Source organism: Chroicocephalus ridibundus, chromosome 4 (genome assembly GCF_963924245.1).
Source record: "Chroicocephalus ridibundus chromosome 4, bChrRid1.1, whole genome shotgun sequence".
Classification (NCBI taxonomy): domain Eukaryota; kingdom Metazoa; phylum Chordata; class Aves; order Charadriiformes; family Laridae; genus Chroicocephalus; species Chroicocephalus ridibundus.
In genome coordinates, this window is record NC_086287.1 from 48,743,625 (window position 1) to 48,766,186 (window position 22,562).

Here is a 22,562-nt window from a genome sequence, read left to right on the forward strand (position 1 = left end):
TTTTTCCTTAAAGGCCGTGCTCTTCTGGAGTGCTCATCTTCTACACAGCTACCTAATTTTATGGAATTTCTTATCTCCAAGATCTCCACCTCTCGAAGTTTGGCTGAAACTAGACAATAACAGAAACCAAAGGAGAAAACAGCATGCACATTGTATGTGATCATAGCCTTGATTCCCTAGGAAACCGGGATGAAAAGAATTCCTGCTCTCAAGAACACTAGCTCTTCATTATTGTACCATTAGACCTCACAAAGTCACCCAGTCTTCCAGACTAGATATTAATTCCAAATTTTTATTTCTGGGAGGTGGGGCATGTTACAAAGTCAAAAAGGAACACACAAAGCCTTCTTTTGAAAATAAACTCCTTACCTAAAATCCGTTCAGTGAGAAAGACTGCCTAAATAAACAGAGGAATAACTCTTCTATTCCCTTTACAGAATACTTTCATATTCTGATCCTATGCCTTAAAAAGCCTGTGTTAAAAGACTTCCAAATTGTTGATATTTATTGAGGAAAAACATTTACAAAATGTCTGTAAAGTCAGATAGACAGATTCACCTCACAAAAAGAAAGGAAAAAGGGCACAGAGGCTCAAATGTAACTTGTGGAAAACTTTCATACAAGTTAAAGACATTTATGTATCAACTACAGTGGTGAAATATGTTTCTAGAGATTAACAGGCTTTCAACCAAAACACTAGAAAAACTCTCTTGGGAGGGAAACTATACAAGGCATGAGATAAGCAGATAGCAGCAAAATTTTGGTTTGCCTTTTTTCTTTAGCTATTTTATTCTTCTTCAGGAGCAAGGGAAAATTTCAAATTCCATTCTCTGTCATACGTGTCTATTACACTGACTTCTATTTCTTGTCCCTCCACTTCTACAACTTTGCTGTTACCTGGCTGCTGGTTTGTGGTGCGGAGAAAACGAAACCATAAAAACGCAGCATCAGGTCTGCTGGATCACTAGCTGTGCAGCGGAGCTGCTTATCGACTTGCCTCTGGGCACTTCTGCCAGGGTTTCAGACTCCATATGGAACTATTTCCATATGAGAGGGGGATGGTGCAAGGAAGCTTCAAAGAAAATGAGAATGACAACATTACTGTAGAAAACAGACAAGACAGCAACCCCAGAGATGCATGTTTCACCCAGACTGCTATTAATTTTAGCAGCTCAACTGGCAGAGGCTCTTTTTGATGGTCAATACGTTGGAGTTTATAAGAGCTATCAAATGCTAGTCTCCAGTTCTCATTGGCATGGGCGATACATAGAGTATTGAAAATACGTAACAATTTTTCACAACAGTGTAGGTTAGGCTATGAGCACAGAAACTATTCCCTTTTGTAAGGAAAGACAGGAAAACTGAACCAGGAATTGTTGAGGGCAAAAAGTTTTGCAAGTTTAAATAATAAAAGCGTAAGTTAATAGGGCTAATCTCCAGAGATCTCAGCACAAACAGGTATAATGCAGGACAGTAGAAATCAATTCTGATTTCCCACACTCCAGCTCTGCTCAAACCAATAAACCTCTTTCCTGGTTTATACCATGTACTGTCTGACAAAACAATTCAGCAAAACAAAGTTGTATTATAAGAAATCACAGCCCGGGTCATCCCAGCCGTAGGATCCTAACAAATGAAAACGCCAAAGCTAAAGCACCTGTATTTTATTCTTGTCATGACAGTATTGTGTGATGTTCATGATCAGTGTACAAACTGTAAGAAAATATTTTCAAATGTGGGTTTTTACGTATTTTAAATGTAATGACTTGTATTCAAGAGCCTTCCTCTCTTCTCCAGCAGATGTATGGCTAGAAGTACTTCCAGAAACAAAGCAAAAATTAAGCATAGAGAAAAGTTTATTCATTAAAAGCAGACAATCTATTTCAACTTGAAAAAAATTATATATACACATATAAGTGCATGTGTGCATATATATATATATATAAAAAAACCTTGATGCATGATTTCCAGAGAATCAACTGCAATAAAATACTGCAAAAAAAATACAAATCAACAAAGAAAACTGATAAGCTAACATTTACAATAAAATCTGCTTTAATTATGAGATTTTCGAGCTAAGGATAAGAATTATGTCGTAATCAAGACAATGAAACCAAAGTAGTCGGACAACGAGGCTCCAATCCTATAAAGGTTATCAGACCCAGAAAGTCCAATAGGTATGATGAATGCATGCTTCATCCTACTAAAAATCAGGAGAAAGTTAGATCAAGGATTTGCTCCGTTTGGCTGAAAAGGGGATGATCTCAACCATACTTATGTCAGAACACGTCAACTAGTTTCTTAATTTACTGAAAAAGTACGTTAATTGGCAGGTACTGGCAAAGCATGTTTCACAAGTCTTTATCAAAAACATATTGTCTCCCCTAGTGGAATTTTATGTCCCACAAAAACAGTTTTTGAAATAAAACCTAAACACATCCTAACTGCAAAGGAAACAGTGAGATGTTGTAAAACGACTTTCATACCAATTTTAATAAAAGCTCTTTGCAAAGATCACTTTTTTCTCATTTTAACATCAGTTGTGGACCAATCCTTTTGTAACCGTATATCAAACCCCAAGTGTTTGACAATGTAAAAACAGGAACGAACATGATCATTGTGATCAAACTATCTTTGTTTCCATCTCAATAAGAGCAATGCTCAGTGAAAACTAGAACGGAATGGAAAAAAACCAAATATACCACAAGACCAATTTCAGTCAGTCCTATTCCACTTGACAAAAAACAAGCATCAAAATATTGCATATCAAGTGTTATCAGCCCTTGAAGTTGAAGCAGCAAAAGAAAGTGGTTTAAATATTATTGAGAAATATGGGTTACTTGCAAACCAAATATTTTGAAGCTTTTGTTGCCCTTCCATGGCTAAGCAGAACAAACAACTGCTACAGATCACATCTGAAAACATGCATAAATCACTCCAGTTCATTTGCAGATTCATTCTATAAATGGATATTAGTTGAGTTTCATTTTAATAGCTCCTTGCCCAAGAAACAAAATAGAGCACTTATGACAAATTTACTTTGCTTCTGACTAATCTTAGCACTGGCCTTTTCAAAAGGTTCGTTTCAACTTCAAATTCTGCCTTCTATCATCACCTTTGCTTTATTTTGTGAATCTTTATTCATTAATTCCTGTACATTGTTAAAGTGAAGATGCTGAAAAAAACTGGGAAGACATTTTGGCTAGCCAAAAAGTCCTAAGATACTTTCCCAAGCCATTTAAATCAAAAGATGGTAAGCAAAGTGTGCAACTGCTCCCTACTGATGAAGGGGAAGGAAACAAAAATCTGTAGCACAGGTGGAATGTTACTGCATACTTATCGATGAGGCAAAAGCAGTCAGGTTACCGGTAGACCACACAATATCAGTCACCAACTATTTTTTCACCATATCAGATAGCTAGAACATAGAACCATGTATCAACAAGGGAATTTCACAGATGCTTATGTTGGGACTTCACCTTGTAAATAAGGCTGACAGGACACATGATGTATGGAGATAACATGTTTAAGTACACTCAATATGCAGACAGAAATAAATTCACAAAGACAAGAGAAAGACAGACCTTGTAATTTCATTCTGTTACTCCTACTACCAAAACGCACAACTATATCCTCAACAAAAGCATCAAGATGCGAGGAAGCTTTAGAAAAAACATACTTCCCACCTTCAGTCAGCAGAATCACAGTTTACATCACGTTCAGTGATACTTTGGACTCAATGACAATGACTACTGCAAACCATCTATAATCCAACAAAATTCATTCCAGACACAGACTAGAATTGCATTCTGGATATTAAAATATATTCTATTTTAACTTAATTTTACGGAGTTATAGATAACATAGATAACTTATAGATCATCTGAATTAAGGGGTTTTTCGTTGGTTTGTTTCATTGTGAACATTTGGGGGATTTTTTGTTTTTTTCCTGTTTGTTTGTTTTGGTTTGGTTTTTCGTCAACTGCATTCTCTGTAGCAAGAGAACACTATCCTGAAACAAATATTTAATGATATTAGTAAAATAGACAAGAAGAAAATCAATGCACACTTTAACAGAGTATTAATGTCAGTTTTAAAGCTTTATTAAGCAAAACTCCCTAGTGTTAACATATCTACGTTCATGTCAGAGAAAAAAGAAAATAAAGCAAAATCCTGTTCCTAGGAGCTGTAACAACAAAGCTAGTTTTCCACCTGCCATCCCTGGTGGCAACTTGGTGCTGTCAGTGACCCACAGCAAAATGGTTCTTTTGTGTAAAGAGAAAGGAGACCCCTGACGGCTGCCGTGATATTTGCAGACTCTCTGTACAGAGAATGAAGTGAAGCTGGCAACAGAATTCAGGTATGAAAAGATTTACTGCTAAATTTGAGAGTCTATTTTCTCCATACTTATCCAGTATTAATATACACTGTGCCACTTTTAGAACTGTCTAGGTAGAAATAACTAGAGTATTTTAGGCTACACCCAGAAAACCATGCCTTGGGTCACTTTTTACAAGGACCACACAAAAGACATAAGATTGTGTAAGGGAATTTCAGAAACATGTCTTCACAATTCTTGCAGAAATTCGACTACAGAAATCCTGTGTGTCTTTAAAAGTCACCTGAGATCAGAGAGTTTACTTTTTCCCTACATACCTAGCTCTTACTTTCTCTATGCCTCAGTTCCTCATCAGGAAAAGCAATGACAACAGTATCTCCCTACCTTGTAACAATATATGCTCAGGTACAATACGGTGACAAGTATGAAAGATCCTAGATACGAGCCCAAAAAAGTAATCTATATATTCCAACCACCAAAAGAACAATGTGGTTGAATCCCACCTCCTAATCTGAAAAGAAAATTCTTAACACTCTGTGACAGTCCTCGCACAGCTAACAATCCTTATCTGTTGAGCTCGCCCTTTACCTGAGAGCTCTAGAATTAAAGCAACTCACAGTGCTGTCTGCAACAGCAAAGCTAATAAACAGGAATCAGCATCAACTGGAGTGAACTAGAAGACATTACCTTTTGACTACATACCCAGCCCACAGAGACTTCATTCACAAGTTTGGACAGCTCATGATCTCAGCTCTTCCACTCACCAAGTTAAATTTCCCTCTCAGAGGAACTGTCAACTTAGTTAAAATATTTAAAACATTTTGCAATTAATGCGTCTCTCATTTTTTGAGTCATTAAAATTTATCTACAAACCAAAGCTTCTCTTGAGATAAAGACAGACTTCTGAACTTCTTTAATACGATTTAAATACCATGTAGGAAAAAGAAACAAATATACGCTGTGATTTCATCAGAACATGTAAGAGTAGGTAGTACACCTGGATTGAAGGAGAGCTTCCATCTGAAGGTGCATTAAGAAAGCAGAGGGGACACAAGAAATGTGAAATTAATGAAAGTGGTGTTTGACTACATCTTTACATGAAAAAGCAAATAGTCAAAATTTCAGTTTCACATTTCAGGAGATCTGCTGCAACCCAAGATGGGGAGGTTTTGATCACTGTGGATGCTGAAGATCCTATACTATATTTCACAACAGCACATACATTAACATAGCAGGTTGGAGAAAATCCACTCTGAGTAACTGAAGTCTGCCTACTGAAATGTTCTTCTGCAATTGCAATCATACGCAATATTCTTAATTTCCTGATGTTATGGGTTATGAAGTACAGATCAACAGCTGCTGTTCAATACATTTAGCTGCACCAGTGGTTGGTAGAGATACAACATTGAAAAGTAATGGTGAATGAGTGTGTTTAGCATACAGAAAGAAGAGGGATGAATAATCAAAACATTAACATGAGCGTAAAATGGCTGCTTCTGCATGCCAACAGATTTCACAGTAAGGCAGGTATATGAACCTACACTCCAACCATAAATAAAGGAAAATAATTTAAATACAGTACATTATTTTACCTGTCTTTGCATCTCTTCAATCTGTCGCTGGGGGACACTTTGCAGAATACCGTACATTTCAGGCATCTTTTCTTCAGGGATGACAACTGAGGCCCTATAAGCAAAAATCAGAGAACAAATGGTAAGAGGAGATGAAAGAAGTTCTACATTATGAGATGTCAACAGCTTTTCCAACCCCGAGTCTTGTCCAATTCTAGTAAGACATGTTCAGAAGATATTAGCAGAAAGAAAGAGTCTTCTCTCAGTGTAATTAATTATTCTGTAGTAATTCCTTCACAACACCAGCCAATCTGCCCACAAATAATGCCACAAAGTCTATGGACTGACCTGTAGAGACAATCTAATAAATATGGAAGAGACAGATACACATAAATCCTGAATTCTCCACTCTAGATTGCAACTAACTTGCTGTCAACTGAGATTTTTGAGTGACCGAACAGTAACAGCATATACAGTGCTATGTATACAAGCTAGTAATCTTTGTACGTATTATCCTAAGATCACGTAACTGGGCATAGTGCATGCATGGAAAAATAATCTACACTCTTAACACAGTGTACTTAGCTACAAAATAATTCTGTGTTTCAGGCTCAGATGAGCTTAGGAATCATGACAGAACATAGAGAATTTAGCATTTACATGATGCAATTTTTAGCATATACTTTTCTTAAAAGAGCCTGAATGCAGACCAGTCCTCACTAAATTCAAGCACAAGATAATAAAGCAAGTCTGTTTGAGAAAAAATATCATCAGCTACAGGATAATCAAATGCTCTGTCATCTCGGCCTCATTTGTTTTCCTCTTCTATTTTTGATGCATAATATATCAAGGGTAAAGACTGCACGTATCTTATTCTGTATTCTATTCCCTGTAACCCCCAATACACTTGACTCATCACACAGACTTTATTCACATTACTGAATGCAAAGAAGTCCCTTATGCAGCGGTTTGATGAACAATACTGAGGGTACAGACCTCTTCCAGTCCAGAACCTCAGAGAAAGGTAAAATGTAGGAGTCAGCAATGATGACTGGGACACATCCAGCTTGAAGAACGTCGCTTAGCACAGCCTGTCCCAGGCGGGCTCCACGTAGAACAACACAGAATGTAGACTCCTGTCAACAAATGGGTCAAACAGATGAGGAAAAAAGGAAATGTTTAATTTGTGGTGTGTGTGTATGTATGCATGCATTACGCTTTCCTGCCCTCCCCCTTGTTAAAAAGCAGGATGATTACTTACCTTGAAAGCATGATCTACACTGAAAGATTAACTACATCGATGCTACTTACTCTGAAGGGGTGAGGGCAGGAGGAAGATGGCTAAGGGGAGCTTCAAAGATATAAAAAGTTGCTGCAAAATGGGTAAGTATAGTCCACTTACTCATGTCAACAACACATAAGACAGAAAGACATGAGTTTAAACTGCAGCAGAGAGGACTTCTTGACTATGCTGCACTCACCCTGTAAATGGGGACTTTAGTTCTCACTGACACTGAGGAGTCTTGCTACAGGTTCAAGATCACAAAATAAATGCTTCTAGAGTTCAGCTACACAAACAAGGAAAAAACCCAAGTCAGTATTATGCCTAATTCTAAGAAAGAAAAATTATAAAGTTGATACAGGGCTCCCACAGCTAAGAAAACATCTTTCCAGCTTGCATTTTGTGGCCTGAGGAAAAGGAGCCAGGAGGCTCAGCAGGGCAGCAAAACATCAAAATGGAACTAGGAAATACAAGGGGATTTGCCGGCTCTTCATTTGTTTCGTAACGCAATTGTAAGACCTGTACTCATACCCACAGAGTACTAAAAGCCTTGAAAATCTCATTCAAGAGAAGACTGCAAACAGGAAGCATTAGCAACCCAGAAGTCCAAGAGCCTGTCTAGTAGGAAGTCTGTAAAGGCAGTGCTGGAAAGGATGAACTGTGATCGTAGTCCCCTTCCCCCACTCTCAGACAGGAAGGGAAGCAAAAGAAGGGTGCAGGGAATGAAAGGAGCAGAGAGAATGAACACACATTTTAACCATTGACTCACTAGATCACACAGCAGCAGGTGGAAGAGACTCTAGTAAGATCTGGGAGAGAAAAAAAAAGAAGCCCAGATGTGGACACACATGCTCATCTGCCCAGATAACCATTTTTCCTGTCTAGACAAAGGTTACTATAAATACATCTCCTCGCATCATCACTGTTATCAGCCAGACATTCCAAAGGGAGATGCAGGGCTCTGCAAAGGAAAGTATTTTAACGATCTCGGCATGTGCCAGCTCTCTTCTGAGTTACAAAATCATATATAGCAAAATATAGATATAGATTCCCTGACTTGTTATCCTTGAGCAATCCAGTCTGTTTTTAAAGAAATAAAGCAAACAAATAGGGTTTTTTTCCCCTTTGGCTGAAAGTTTAGGACTCAGGGTGACCCTTTCCTCCCTCTCCCCCTCCTCCACAAGGAATTTTAAACATATTTCCTACAAAACATAACAGGAGGGGTGGAAACTTTGCCTTTCCTCAGCTTGTTTGTTATTTTATCATCATTTGCTGAAGTTCAAAGACAGATTGCTGCTGGTGGCCACAGACAGAGCACAGTGGCCTATGGCATAACTCCACCACACTGCATGCCACAGCACCTCTCTGCTAGTGAATTGCCAAGAGACACAGGGGTCTGAGAACGCTATCTAGTTTTATCTTCACTGAGACATCAAAAAGCCTCTGGAACCTGGGCCAAGGCCATGAAACACATTTCACCTAGATGTTTTCATAGCTGCATGCTGACAAGTCTTCTAGCTCAGTCTGTCATATCTATACAGAGAGTTTTGTAGGGTTTAACTACTAGCTGTATACAAAAAATACAATCTGACCAACTCTCCTTAAACGTAGCGCTCTTTTTTGCCCCCAAATAAAACCACGCATAAGCTCTTTAAAGTTCATTTTAATCTTCCATCCAATTGACAAACCCATCCTCTTTTCCAAGCTTCATCTAGCAAGGCCTGGACTGTTACATGTGAGAAATCAATTCCAATTTTGTGCCTGCTGAAGGTCATTTTGCCAGTTATTCTGGAGGGTGTAGATTCCAATGTTCTTCCCCAATTTTGAAGTGAGCAATTTTGTCCAAAAGTTTCTCCTCCCATTGCTGCTAGTAGTATCTTTGTTATCATTTTTTAAGTTTACATGACGTCGTCATGTGTTACCAGAAGACCATCATGACCAATCTTATGAAGTTGTTATACACAAGCAGTGTTTTCAAATTGCAGCATAGTCTGCATATCAGTTTGAGTACACAGTTCTTGGCCCACTTAAAAGTAAGAATAAATTTTAGTACCCTACCAGTGCTAAACCAGAACAGCTCCACAGCTAAGACAGTCACCAAGGGGAAGAGAAGTTTCCAGGAGAGACAGCCTTACCTGAAGCACTTGAGGATAATCAAAGACTTGGTTCTTGTGACAGCGTTTGCGGACAGCGGGGACCCCATCTGACAGATTTGTACATTTGTCTAGGATCAACACTGATTCCCCATTCTCAGCTTGAAGAGCTTCCAACTCGGACCGGTATTCTGGGTGCAGAGCCATTTGAGATGACAGAATGAAATACCTGCGAGGACTGAAAAACCACAGCAAGGTTATCTGACAGCGTTGTGAGTTTACTTCCAAGATGCTCTAGAAAACATGGGGAAAAAAAAAAAAAGCAGAGCAAGATTAACTAAATGTGGACACACTGCCAAGACCATATTTTCAGACAAGGCTGGAAAGGGTAATGATGCAATATAATTAAATCTTGGATACTAAGTGTCTCAGCATTATTTACAACTTTGAATAAATTTTTACTTGGTAAGAGTGCTTATTACATTAGAATAGGCACTTGCATTATAACCTCTATTATAAACTGAAATAAACATTATTTAGCTACATACTAAAACAGCTTGCTACTGATGGCCAGGATTGTTTGTTCTTCTGTTTTGTGCACCATAACAAAGTGGATAGGACGCTGAATGTTGCTGCTAGTTTCTCCTCCCATGTATTTCCAATTTTAATTGAAAAAAAGATGCTTAACTGACAACTCAGCTGCCCTGTGTTCTTATTTAGTCTTGATATGGTGACAGCAACAACAGGACAAGCTCATCTCATTAGCTGTGATTCAGTTCTGTCCCTTTGGGCAACATACAGCAACATGTCCAGGACAAAGTTAGAGACCCATTATCCCATTCACTCTCAACTCCTACCACGTTCCAAAAACCATGTATATTTAAAATGTGCCTTAATACTAGGTATTAATTCATACTAGATATAAGGAAGACATTTTTTACAATGAGGGTGGTGAAACACTGGCCCAGATTGCCCAGAGAGGTTGTGGATGTCCCAACCCTGGAAACATTCACGGTCAGGTTGGACGGGGCTCTGAGCAACCCGATCTAGTTGAAGATGTCCCTGATCAATGCAGGGGGATTGGACTAGATGACCTTTAAAGGTGCCTTCCACTCCATGGTCCAGACTATTCGATGATTCTATGAATACTGAAGTGTTTCAAGACACTAATTAACATGGGAGGTAAAACACACAAGAATACAGTCTCAAATTAGATGCTCACAGCTTTAAAAAGTTATGTTAATGTTGGAAAACAGCATGTCATATAATTGTTATACTCTTCTCATCTACTTTGTTTTCCTTTTAAAATGGTTCAGCTAACTCAGACTGCTCCACCACTCCCCATTGAAAGGAACACACAGCGAGTGCCTGCCCTCATGCTGCCAAAAGAACTCAGGAAACACGAGGCCTGCACTTAGCATCAAATGGAGTAGAACTGGAATCCTATCTTTAATTTACAGCTCTGAAAACACATACAAACACACACTTTATAAAGTCAGACCTCTCCTGCTGCTCCTTTTAGCTCTTCTACTCATTTTCATGCTGGTCACTTTAGTTGCTCCAATTAACAGATGAGACTTGCATAGAAGTTTTTTTAAACATTCTTTTTTTCCCAAGACTCCAGCTGCTACCAACTTGCTACTAGCAGGTCTATAGAATATATATTTCTAGCCAAGGTGGATTTAAAATATTTTAAACTATCCAACTAAAAAGGAAAGTAAATCAAAACCTCTTACTTCGGCTCTGTAAGAGGAACAAAAATGGATTTGCATTTTAGAAAAGGAAATACCGCTGCAGATGAGTGATAATAAATGCCTATAACCAGCTAACAATTATGCAGATTTGTTTGTGTATATGTTTAAAATGAAATTTTGCCTTGAAACTGTCATCATCCTACAACACTCAAGATCTTGCTACAAAACAAAGCATATCCCAGCTCCCAGTAAATAACACCCTAGTATAGTGGAATGTAATAATTTATCCCAAGCAAGCCTGAATCCTGAGCATCGTGCCCTCATCTCACTCCTCCTGCATAAAGCCATCGAACCTGCAAATGCGTTTTAATTAGTAATACTAACTGGCCACTAGATGGTACTCTGGAGACTACAGTCTGTTCCTTACAAAAAAAAAAACAAAAACAACTTTGAGAACATGGAAACTCCAACACGTTCACTGAACACAGATTCACGCATTGCATGAGCACCCACATGACAGTTTCTCTTATCTTACCTAAAACCAGACATAGCATTTAGCTGACTACATGGGCATGAACAATATGACTGCATCTCTCTTTACAATTGGTTCTATACATGCTGAAGCCTATCATCACGTTCATGCTTTTCAGACAGAAATACAAAGCACACTTTCACTTTGTGTCAGACTGTAATAGTACTTGAGATCTATGGAGAATCAATTGGGATGCAGCCAGATGCTGTCCAGTGGCCTGGTCCAGGAGCATCACAAGCACGAACACACAAAGTGTGAGCAAAGCAAACCACTGCTGCACAAGTTTGTCCTGTAATTCACTGCTGTACCTTACTTGGAGCAGCTCAGAGCAAGAGCATTGCCCTTTACCGGGGAGAAGACAATTGAAGCCAAAGTACAATAACTTTTTCTATACGATAGTGGCAGCATCCTTTCAATCACAGTTTTCAACTTTAATAATTCATATTCTTTACAGGATACTGTCAGAAAAAAAAAAAAGGATCTAAACTTTCCGCATTTCTAAAGCTGATCTTCGCAACCAGTGGACATGTCGTTTACCACCACTGCCTCAGTCTGACCATCTTTTAAACCATGACAGAGGTAAGACCTTACTACAGTAAAACATTTTCAGCTGTGTAATTAAGAGGCTTATGAAATATTAAAAGAGCATTCTTCCAAAATCAATTAAAACATGTCTTCCAGACTTCTACCTACTCTTGTTCTGAAGACATGAATGGATTAGGGAAACCACTGCTTTCCAGGGTAGCTCATTTTAATGGCTAATTACATTCCCTGTTAAAATTAGTGCTTTATTTCACACTTGTCTTGCTTTACTTCTAACTACAAGGTTGTAAGGGTTGCTTGTGTTTATGTCTTACTCCATTACTTTAAAAAAGAAAAAAAATAAAATCAGTATTGTAAGCTCTAGGTGTTGCCACAATCAAATCAGCTTGCTTTCTTTTACATGAGCCAACTACACTATCCTCCTTAAGACTCATTCTCCAAGAACTTCTTCCGTTCAGAGCTGTATTTACAGACTTCTGTTCCAAACTCCCAACGTCATTTTGAAATGACTTCAGAACCACCCTGACATTTAAATTGATATACGAGGAATGTATCCGTAAGACATACCGAGGTAAAGATCACATTCTCGCTCCTATTCTCTGTTAGTCATTCAAAGTTTGCACTGGCTGATAGTACCTGAGGCACGCGTGTTGATCCCCATGATCCCTTCTACCTCTTTAAAGTCACAATGGTGGTATAGTACACTTTTTTTATCATTGCAATAGTGATCTTTTGCTATTACTTTGCTTTTAAGTATCCTAAAATAAGTTGTCTGAAACGATCATTTATTAGGCAATCTATTCTGCTTTGAATTACTGCCCTGCTTTACTTACAGTTTAAAGAAACCAAACCTATTAAAAACTGCTTTTATATATATCCAAAGTATCTTGTCAGCTCACTGGAAATATTGAATCTAATTCTACTAGAAACACTGTCATGCTCTCATATTTCACAGTTCAGTTTCTGGAGTGGGAAAAACAGAATCACTCCAAAAAAATTTTCAGTTCATAGCTAAGCCACACATTGGCAGATGAGCCAAGGCCATTAGCATTGGAACCATCATATATTGTAATAGCAAGCGCTATTAAAAGCAACTCCTACAAAATTGCCCAAGCCCCCCAAGTTAGTAGCTATATTTATATTTTATCAGCCTCAATATTAAATATGATATTGAATATACTTTGCTCAGTTCATGAGAATTGCTTTACCCCGGTCCTCTTTCTGGCAGATCCACTTCCCCCGACAATGAGCTGTAAACAGGAATACTGACATCATAGCCTTGCCGGTAAGTCCACGTGGAGAAGCCTCCACCAGCCAGCAGAGCTCTGAAAAAGACAAGAAAGCAATTTTAAACAGAATACGTATACCACCGAAACTCAAGAGCGCAATTTACTAATTGTCATTACCAGAACATGAGGAAGATGCATGCTCTGAGATAAGTTTTTCCCTCGACTTTTGTCAGTGGCATTTTTCATGCAGTTTTTCGGTCCACTTCAGCTTTCGTGAACTGGGCTTACTGCCAGATTGGATCTAGTCATCAATGGAATGCTCACGATTTTGTATGATCACTGAGGAATGGACCATTTTTGTATTAATACAGGGAAATTTATTCTATTGCAGTCATTATGATAATTTTGCATTTTTGGAAGCTTACATGTCCTAAGTTAATTTTAATTTAAAGAAACACATTCTTAATTATTTATACTAGTTAACATATTCCTCGATGCCTGCACTAAAATAGGGTATAGCACAGGTCTCAAAGTGTTAGAGACAACCTATACTTCAGATACAAGTCCAGATACAATAACATAGTATTTTGACAGCGTACAGCGACTCTGGACTTCTCAGGCTAGAAAACAAAATGGAGTTATTTGCAACTGTATTTTCAAAGTGATCATGCAAACTAGAGAAATTTATTTCGTTTTTATATTATACAAAAAATGCTATAAACAGAAAACATGATAACAGGAACAAGTATGTTCTGAAACTAACTTCCAACAGTAGAGGCTGTTTGGGACAGCTCTATGTGCTAGAGAGCATGGGAATCATCAAAGATTGACCAATTATGATGTAAATCAACCTCCCAACAGGATGACCCTGATTCTCGTGCCTTTTCCTAGATGAGGCAACCTTTTGCCACACAGAAGAGCTTTAAGAAACAGAAGAGAGCAACGTGTACAGAAGAAAGCAATGCATCATTCACAATGCCAGAAAAAAACAGCTTGTTTCTATCTCCTATCCCAAATCAGGCTTCTTTGAAATATGCTGGTAGAGGACATCACCTTTTCAGTTGCCATCTCATCTTCAGTGACCAGGTGACGCCATGAACGCATCATCCCGTTTCCAAAAGAAGCTCAGATACAGCTTCTTTAGTAAGACTTCTCAAACAGATGATCAAACTTGCAGTCCTTTGTCACCAAACAGGAGGGTGTGCTATACTTTACATTGCCCCAGGGATGATACTGTGTCTGCTTAACATACCATACAAAGTAGTTTGGAGAAAAATATTCCTCCAATTTCAGTTTCTCTCCTTCTCTGTGGAAAGAAGCAGAATACAAACACACCAGTACACTAGGCACTACAGAAAGGATCCTGAGGAGTTGTACCCATTGTAGCAGCTATGATTACAGCCAAAAGCCTTATTTATCACAAGCTTGCATACTGTGGCAGTTCAGATAGGAGCAGGCACATGTCTCATCAGTAATCAGAACAAACAGTCAAGGTGAGACTGGAAGAGACACTGAAAATCCATTAGCTGATATTCTTGTGGTCAGATATCACTGAATGAAGTCTTTAGTATAGTGGTTTGAGAAGTAGTTTTTCCACAGCTGTTATACAACAGATTACCGTTATACCTAATTATCATCCAAGACCTATAATTTTTCCCATCAGAATATGTCACCCTAGATAAACACCAGTATGTTCTGCCTGTTCTAACCTCCATCAGATGACCCATGGGTTACTTCACTTCCTGCTCTTACTTGCAGCACATTTCAGTGTTCAACACCACAACCGCACTTTGCCATAAATGTGACTTCACCCAAATAGTCAAGCAAGCAGTCTTGAGCGTCATTTAAGAAGCTCTTTGAAAATCCCAGGCTCTGGATTAGAGTATCTGGATTAGTGATGCATTTCGGCTTGATGACAATTACAAAGTCAAAGCAATTTGCCCTTTATTACTCTTCTCTCAGAACACAAACTATGGTAGGAGCAGAAATCAACTAGAGAACAGGACGATAAATCAACTATGTGCTGAGTGAGAATTTATGTTCCAAATCAAGTGATTATTTTGGATTCCTTTCCAATACCACCCCTTTGGTGACATGTACAATGCTGCTATGACTAGGTCTCACCCTTGAAGCTGCATGTTCCATGTCTTATCCGTATTAACTCAGTTACAAGCAGGGAGAAAAAATTGGCTTCGGTGTTGCTGTTCTTGCACTTCATATCCCCTCCTCACTTTTTAACCCTCCCTAACTGGGAAACTACAACCAGATTGTTTTAATTGGATCCGGTGAAAACATAACAGCACCTCATCAGCCTTGAGAAAGCAGGTGTGTGTCATGCAGACTTTTACCTAAATAAACCCACAGGGAACCAACACCAGTTAAATAACTCCACTCAGATTTTCACTCTACAGTGCAAGAAGGGAGTAAAGATATTAACTCCTAATGTACTCAAGACAAATAATCTTTAAATTGCACTGATCAGTGAGGAATAAGCCTGCTCCTGAGTAACTTTTAACCACTTTTCAGATATTGATCCTTCTTTCTTTCCAGGAAGTGCCCCAGCTGGTCTGTACTCCAAACGTTTCTGCCCAGCTACCACCATCGTCAGCTTTCTGCCAAATTTCACAAGTCACTGAAACCCAATTCATCAACTAAAGCAGAACAAAAAAGTATCTTAGTTCATATGTTCGATTGTACAGCTACAAAGGAGCTTTGCAAAAGAAATCCTTTCATCCTCATTATTGTACCAAATTCAATAGCACTTATTAACAAATAATAAAAACTTAAAAAATAAGTTTCCTAGCAGGAGATTATATACGTTATGGCAGCTAATACCAGCAACATAGTCTCCATGCCCACAAGGCAGACTCCCACCTTTGAAATTATGGAATAAAGCACTTTTACACTGTCTTTGGAAAGTGGATTTAAAGATTTTATAAACAAACAACCCCTTAGTGAGGTAACTTAGCTAAAGACGTTTCCAGACATAAAAATATCACATAACTGAATTCCCCTTTGTGTATAAGGTCTTACTTTACCTGGATTAATATTCTGCAGCAAATCAACAGAACACAACTCTATCAAACTCCATGATCCACTGATGTTCAACTACGCATGATCTGTGCTGAAAAGAGAAGGCAGGCCACATTCCCTCTGCAAACTTCACAAATGTATTTCAAACTTCACAAATATTTCACCAGCGATCGAGAAAATCTCACAAATCCAGTCTTTCTGGAATTGTACTGGTACAGGTCAGACCAGTCATTCCAAACCAGTTGAACTCTGCCAACATACCTTTATTTTTGCCTGCAACCCCTCACCCTGTGATGCTACAAATAACTGTCCTTCCCACTTTGTTAACTACCCATTCTGTAACACGTGTGGACATTCTCAAATTAAGAAAACACACCCAGGTCGCCTGTTCTGTTAAATATGAAGTAAGATCTCCAAAGGTCTCCAAAATCATATTGTAACCTCATACTGCACCACTCAGGCCCTTCCAGGACCAGGTCCACGCTACATTTTAACAGATCATTTGTGTTCACACCTTGACCTGTAGTACAGGTTCTATACCACACTGAATATAGTCTAACTCTTGGCTGCCTACAAAAAGGAGTTTCCACCTCTTCTCCGTCCCAAGAACTGTTATTGTCTCTCTTATGTATTACAGCTAGTGATTGTACAGCTGCAGAGTGAGTCAGTTTGGCAAGCTACAAGAACAGCTGTATGTCAAAAAAGATTTGATTTTTATATTCAAATTACTCGGCTTTCCATGTTAACATGACAAACGCTTAGAACAAACACCTACCAAAATAATACATTTCCTGCATATTAAGCCAAGACACATAAGACCAAATATAAATGGACATTTGACACAAAAATGAAAAAAAAAAAAAAAAAAGAAAAAAAGTTGTGCAGCGTACGAGATCTATTGCATTCCATTAATAAATCTACTTCTTCGACAGACACATGTATCCATAAACACGCAGTACCAGTGCAGCCCATTCCATTGAACAGAGCATTATCAAATGAAAATTCCCCTTAAGAAGTATAAATCTTAAAATAGCAAATGCAAGTATTTACTAACAGATTAACGGGTTTGGTTCATAAGAACGATGCTTGACTGCCCTCTGCAGGCTAACCCACACGCGTATTTCATACAGGGAAGTAAAAAATTAAAGCCTTACTTCACAGTCAGTGATGTAATTACAACAAGTAAACTTACCCTTTGAACATGTCCAGAAAAAACATGCTCTGTTTGGCACTGATAGATGTTCTAAATCATCTTTGGTGCAAAGAAATCAAGATATACTCCATACACAATCATCTTTGCTAAGATCCCATGTCTCAGGCAAGATTTTTGTTGACATTTGGCAGAAGAAAGTTAACCTTGACCTTCAAGAGAGGGCCTGGTTACATGGGACCTAACTCAGCAGAACACAGCACATATAGGCTAATCTAGTAGAAAAATATTCAGTAACAGTACCTAAGCTAAGTAAGTTTGCCTCAATTACTACAATTTTCTTTGCCTTACAGCCTCCTTTCCTCTTCCAAAAGTAAACTATTCGGCAAGTGAAAAGTAATCTCAGGATTCACGCCTTTTAAATTTCTGGCAAATATTTTCAAAACACACTTGTCAGAGAATAACTAAGAGCATTTGTCCAATTACTAATACAGTGTAATCGTTAAGATAACAAAAACTATTGAAATTTTCCATAGTTTTGTCAAGTAGAGCAGCTGCATTAAAATGCCCTTGAAGCATCTGACTTCTATCAGAAAGTTGCAGCTACAATCAATCTTGAACTTCTAATTTGCATCAAATGGGATATTCTGTAAAGTGCTCAAGTTCAGTAACACACAAAATACAGGTCTAACCTCAAGATTCTCCATCCCTACAGCAAGCCCAATAGTTAAGAGCAAACACTGCCAGACACATCCCTTACAAAATTAAGGACGGGGCTAAACTGTCAGATTTCAGGAGCAAACACTTGTCCTATACAAGACAGGGTCTTTTCTGCTTCCCTTTTTTGAGAAGGCATGAAGTCATATTCCAGCTTTGTAAGCGTTAAGGAGCACGTCCTTCGCTATCAGCCACACTTCTGAACTTCTTGCTTCTTCAATGTCATTTAAACACAGATCTGCGCATTCAAACACAGCAAAACACATACCTATCTCTAGGAACATCTAGGGCAGTGTTATAATCTGGTGGCCCTCCAGGCAGCATATTGAAGAGCAAGTGATTTGTGCCCCGATCCCACCTAAGATAAAAAGGAGAAACAGACAACAGTCAGAAAGGTGTTCTCTACATACAGTTGGTAAGCTCTGGCATTGACTCAGTGCATCTTCCCATCCAGCATTAACCTTAGTTTTTCCCACTTTGTGTTCTTTGAATTCACACACTGAAGTTTCAGTAAGTACCTGGATAACTGTGCCAAAGCCTGAGCTGTCTCCTTGATACGGAGTGCATTCTGATTGAGGACATCTATGGATGGCACAAAAAGGCAGGCCCGGTTGACATCATCAGTGTAGAATTCACTGTCAGAGATGGCAGTTAGCAGCTCATTGTACTCCCTGGAAATGGTGTTGCTCACCGATGTCCCGTATTCATCCACGTACTTTTTCAGCGAGTAGATGTATACCTTGATTTTGTTTTTGGGATTGAAGCCACATCGATAGACATCGAAGCAGGTGTGCATCCTGCAGCTGAGGTCTCCCCGCTCAGGAATGGGGCTATCAGCAGGAAGCTTGACCACAGGCACATCATGGACACTGCGTTTTTCAACAGTCCAGTCATTGGATGACTCTATGGAGTGAGGCCAGAACTGGAACATTCCTGTGGCAATTAGGCCAAGCAGAACTATGGAAAAGAGAGTGATGTAGTAGATGCGATGCTTGGTTTTCATCCTTGGGATGAGGGCTGGACCCCGGGTGTTATATTTGGCCGACGCACACATAATGGAATCAATTATCTCTTGTCTCTACAATAGAAAGAGAGAGGTTTTTAGGTCCAACTTTGGAAGAAATACATAGTTATCACAACACAGAGAAACATCCAGTTAACACTTTCAAGACAGGTTCTTTGTCTCAGCAGATTACAGTAAAATTTCTTCAGATGCTCACGTGTCCCACCAGAATATAAAATGCCATTGGGACTGCCACCTGGCAAGGACAACATGAGGATGACCTGGTGGTCCCGTCTGGAAGGGAATGGCATTGGCCAGTTAACAACCACAAATCAGAAAATTATATGGCTTGGGCAGCGAGGGGAAGGAGAAATCTCAAACGCTACAGAAGTAGTGAGTGCCGCTCCATCTACGTCTAAGTGTATTCATAGTGAATACTAATAAAAAAATATAACACACTCATCTACAAGTGAAGAGAAACAACCTGGATGCCCTGTTATAAGCCCTTTGCGGGGTATGACACAAAACTTAAGATCATGATACTGCTTCTAATGTAAAAGTGCTTTCAAACTGAATTTTACAGGAACCCCACCATATCCAATTAGAATGATGCTAAACTACTTCTGGCAAGAAAAAAGGAATTAATTTGTCATCTTTGTCAATATGCCTTTTGGGGCAAAAAAGCATTCCATGAGCTGCCACTGCAGCCACATAAGAAAAGCATTTTAATAATAGTTCACTCTCATCTGAATAACACTTGTAGTGAAAAACATGTTATAAAGTATCACAGAGTCACACAATTACTGTCGTCTCTGATAGTTCTTACAAGCTTTTACACCCAGAATTGTGGGTCCAGCAAGAGGCAATTTATATTAACTACAGATTGAAGAATCAGCTACTTCCTGCATGCAAAAAACTGTTTAGGTTTTCTACTAAAGCTCCATAATAAATAAATCCAACCTGAACTCTCCACAGTGGGAGCTTCTAAAGGTAGTAAGCATGTTTTTCGTGAAGAAGAATGTGGATGGTATAATGATGTGTTTTCCTTTTGGACATACGGGATGTTTTCTTGCTTTGAGAACAAGAAAGAAAGTCTGACAGTCAACTGTACAGCAGACAACAAATACAAATAAATTATCAGTAAGGCATTAAATGGTCTTTATAACAAATTGGGTTACGTTTATTTGGGAGTTCTTAACAAAAGACTGTTAGGATGGGGTGGCTAATGCATGAAGTGACTGCACTTAACACACAGCAGCACAAAAATAACCTCAGATGCTAACAAATATTCCATTTTTAACAGTTGCTCTCATCAATTTATGTTCACATTATGATTCTGGAGACAGCTTTTAAAGCCTACTGTACGAGACAATACATGTGTGATGCTGTTATTGGGACAGATGCCAGAATGCTACGTTACTGTCAGTTTTATAACTAAAAACTTTCCATAGGCCTCTGATGGCTAACCATATTATTCCTCCTTCCTAATACAGCATCAGAACTTCTTGCATTATGACAAAGATTACACATTTGCAGCAAGTGTTTGAGTCACTCAGCAAAGCTGTCTAGACCTATGCCTGGGGGGAAGAAAACTTCAAATGAAATGTAACTCTCCATCCATGGAACCGTTTAGTCACTTTTGCCCTGCACACAATCCACTTGGGCATCCTGCAGGCAGAAGACAAGGTGTACCAGCATTTGGAACATTAGAAGTAACAGGAATAAGACAAAGAAGTGGCAAAAAAGTTATGGGATCAAAGAATCATAGAATCCTCTAGGCTGGAAGGGACCTTTAAGATCATCAAGTCCAACCACCAACCTAACACTGACAAAACCACCACTAAACCATGTCCCTCACCACCACGTCTACCCGTCTTTTAAATACCTCCAGGGATGGTGAATCAAACACTTCCCTGGGCAGACTGTTCCAATGCTTGATAACACTTTCAGTGAAGAAATTTTTCGTAACATCCAGCCTAAACCTCCCCTGTGCAACTTGAGGCCATTTCCTCTTGTCCTATCACTTGTTACTTGGGAGAAGAGACAAACCCCCACCTCTCTACAGCCTCCTTTCAGGTAGTTGCAGAGAGCGACAAGGTCTGCCCTCAGCCTCCTTCTCTCCAGGCTAAACAACCCCAGCTCCCTCAGCCGCTCCTCATAAGACTTGTGCTCCAGATCCCTCACCAGCTTCATTGCCCTTCTCTGGACCTGCTCCAGAATCTCGCTGTCTTTCTTGTAGTGAGGGGCCCAAAACTGGACACAGTACTTGAGGTGGGGCCTCACCAGTGCCGAGTACAGGGGGGACAATCACTTCCCTAGTCCTGCTAGCCACACTATTCCTGATACAGGCCAGGATGCTGTTGGCCGCCTTGGCACACTGCTGGCTCACATTCAGCCGGCTGTTGACGAGCACCCCCGGGTCCTTTTCAGCCAGGGAGCTTTCCAGCCGCTCTTCCCCAGGCCTGTAGCGCTGCATGGGGTGTAAGAGCCGCGGTAACAGCCGCCTTTCGAGGGCCGCCAGAGGCTCGGGAGGGCCCAGGCTGAGCCGGCGGCCGCGCTGCCCGGAACACCACCGCCAGGAGCCAGGGCCAGGCCCTCCGGCCCGCCCCGGCTCCCCCACCTCCTGCTCTCCTTGCCCACCCGCCGCAGCTCAGCGGACGGAACCGCCGCGGGCAAGGGGCGGGAGACCCGGCCCGCCGGAGCAGGGGCACGGCCTGGGCTGCCGGAACGCCAGGACCGGCCTTCCCTCAAGGCGCCAGGCCAGGGCGAGCCGCGCCCCCCAGACTCACCTCCGCCCGCAGTCGCTCGGGCCCCAGCGCCCGCGCCGCCAGCTCGCTGCCGGACCCACGGAGCGGGGCTCCCCCGGCAGCCGCCACCCGGCCCGGCAGGGACGGCCTACACACGCCCACGGCCCGCCACCGCCCCGCCGCGGCCCAAGAGCGTCAGCGCCCGGCAGCGGCAGGGGGAAGGGCGCCCCCCCGCGGCGGGAGGAACGAGCTGCAGGGGGAGGCGGCGGGACGGGTGCGGGGGGGCAGCCGCCCTCTGGGTTTACCTGTGACTATAGCCCCATGTTAGGGAGGAAAGCCAGTCTGTTCAAACTGCGAACGTAAAAAACCGGTCCGGGTGTCCGGGCCCACAGGGTGGTAGTGAACGGGGTTAGACCCCGTTGGTGGCCGGTCACGAGTGGTGTCCCCCAGGGCTCAATACTGCGGCCGGTTCTCTTTAATGTCTTTATCAATGATCTGGACGAGGGGATCAAGTGCACCCTTAGTAAGTTTGCGGATGGCACCAACTTGGGCGGGAATGTTGATCTGCTCGAGGGCAGGAAGGCTCCACAGAGGGATCTGGTCAGGCTGGATCGATGGGCCAAGGTCAA

The 22,562-nt window shown here is 40.5% G+C and overlaps 1 protein-coding gene across 1 annotated transcript in view; it reads right to left on the reverse strand.

The window, feature by feature from the left end:
* The window catches only part of EXT2 (exostosin glycosyltransferase 2), a 77,590-nt gene extending 55,477 nt beyond the window's left edge, over window positions 1–22,113 (reverse strand). The window contains exons 1-7 of the mRNA XM_063332818.1: window positions 21,976–22,113; window positions 18,702–19,261; window positions 18,452–18,541; window positions 13,263–13,379; window positions 9,328–9,523; window positions 6,907–7,046; window positions 5,932–6,025 (exon numbers count right to left, since the gene is read on the reverse strand). Coding sequence (XP_063188888.1) covers window positions 5,932–6,025; window positions 6,907–7,046; window positions 9,328–9,523; window positions 13,263–13,379; window positions 18,452–18,541; window positions 18,702–19,237 — 1,173 coding nt within the window. The 5' untranslated portion in view covers window positions 19,238–19,261; window positions 21,976–22,113. The remainder of the gene's footprint in view (window positions 1–5,931; window positions 6,026–6,906; window positions 7,047–9,327; window positions 9,524–13,262; window positions 13,380–18,451; window positions 18,542–18,701; window positions 19,262–21,975) is intronic.
* Window positions 22,114–22,562: the final 449 nt, after the last annotated feature.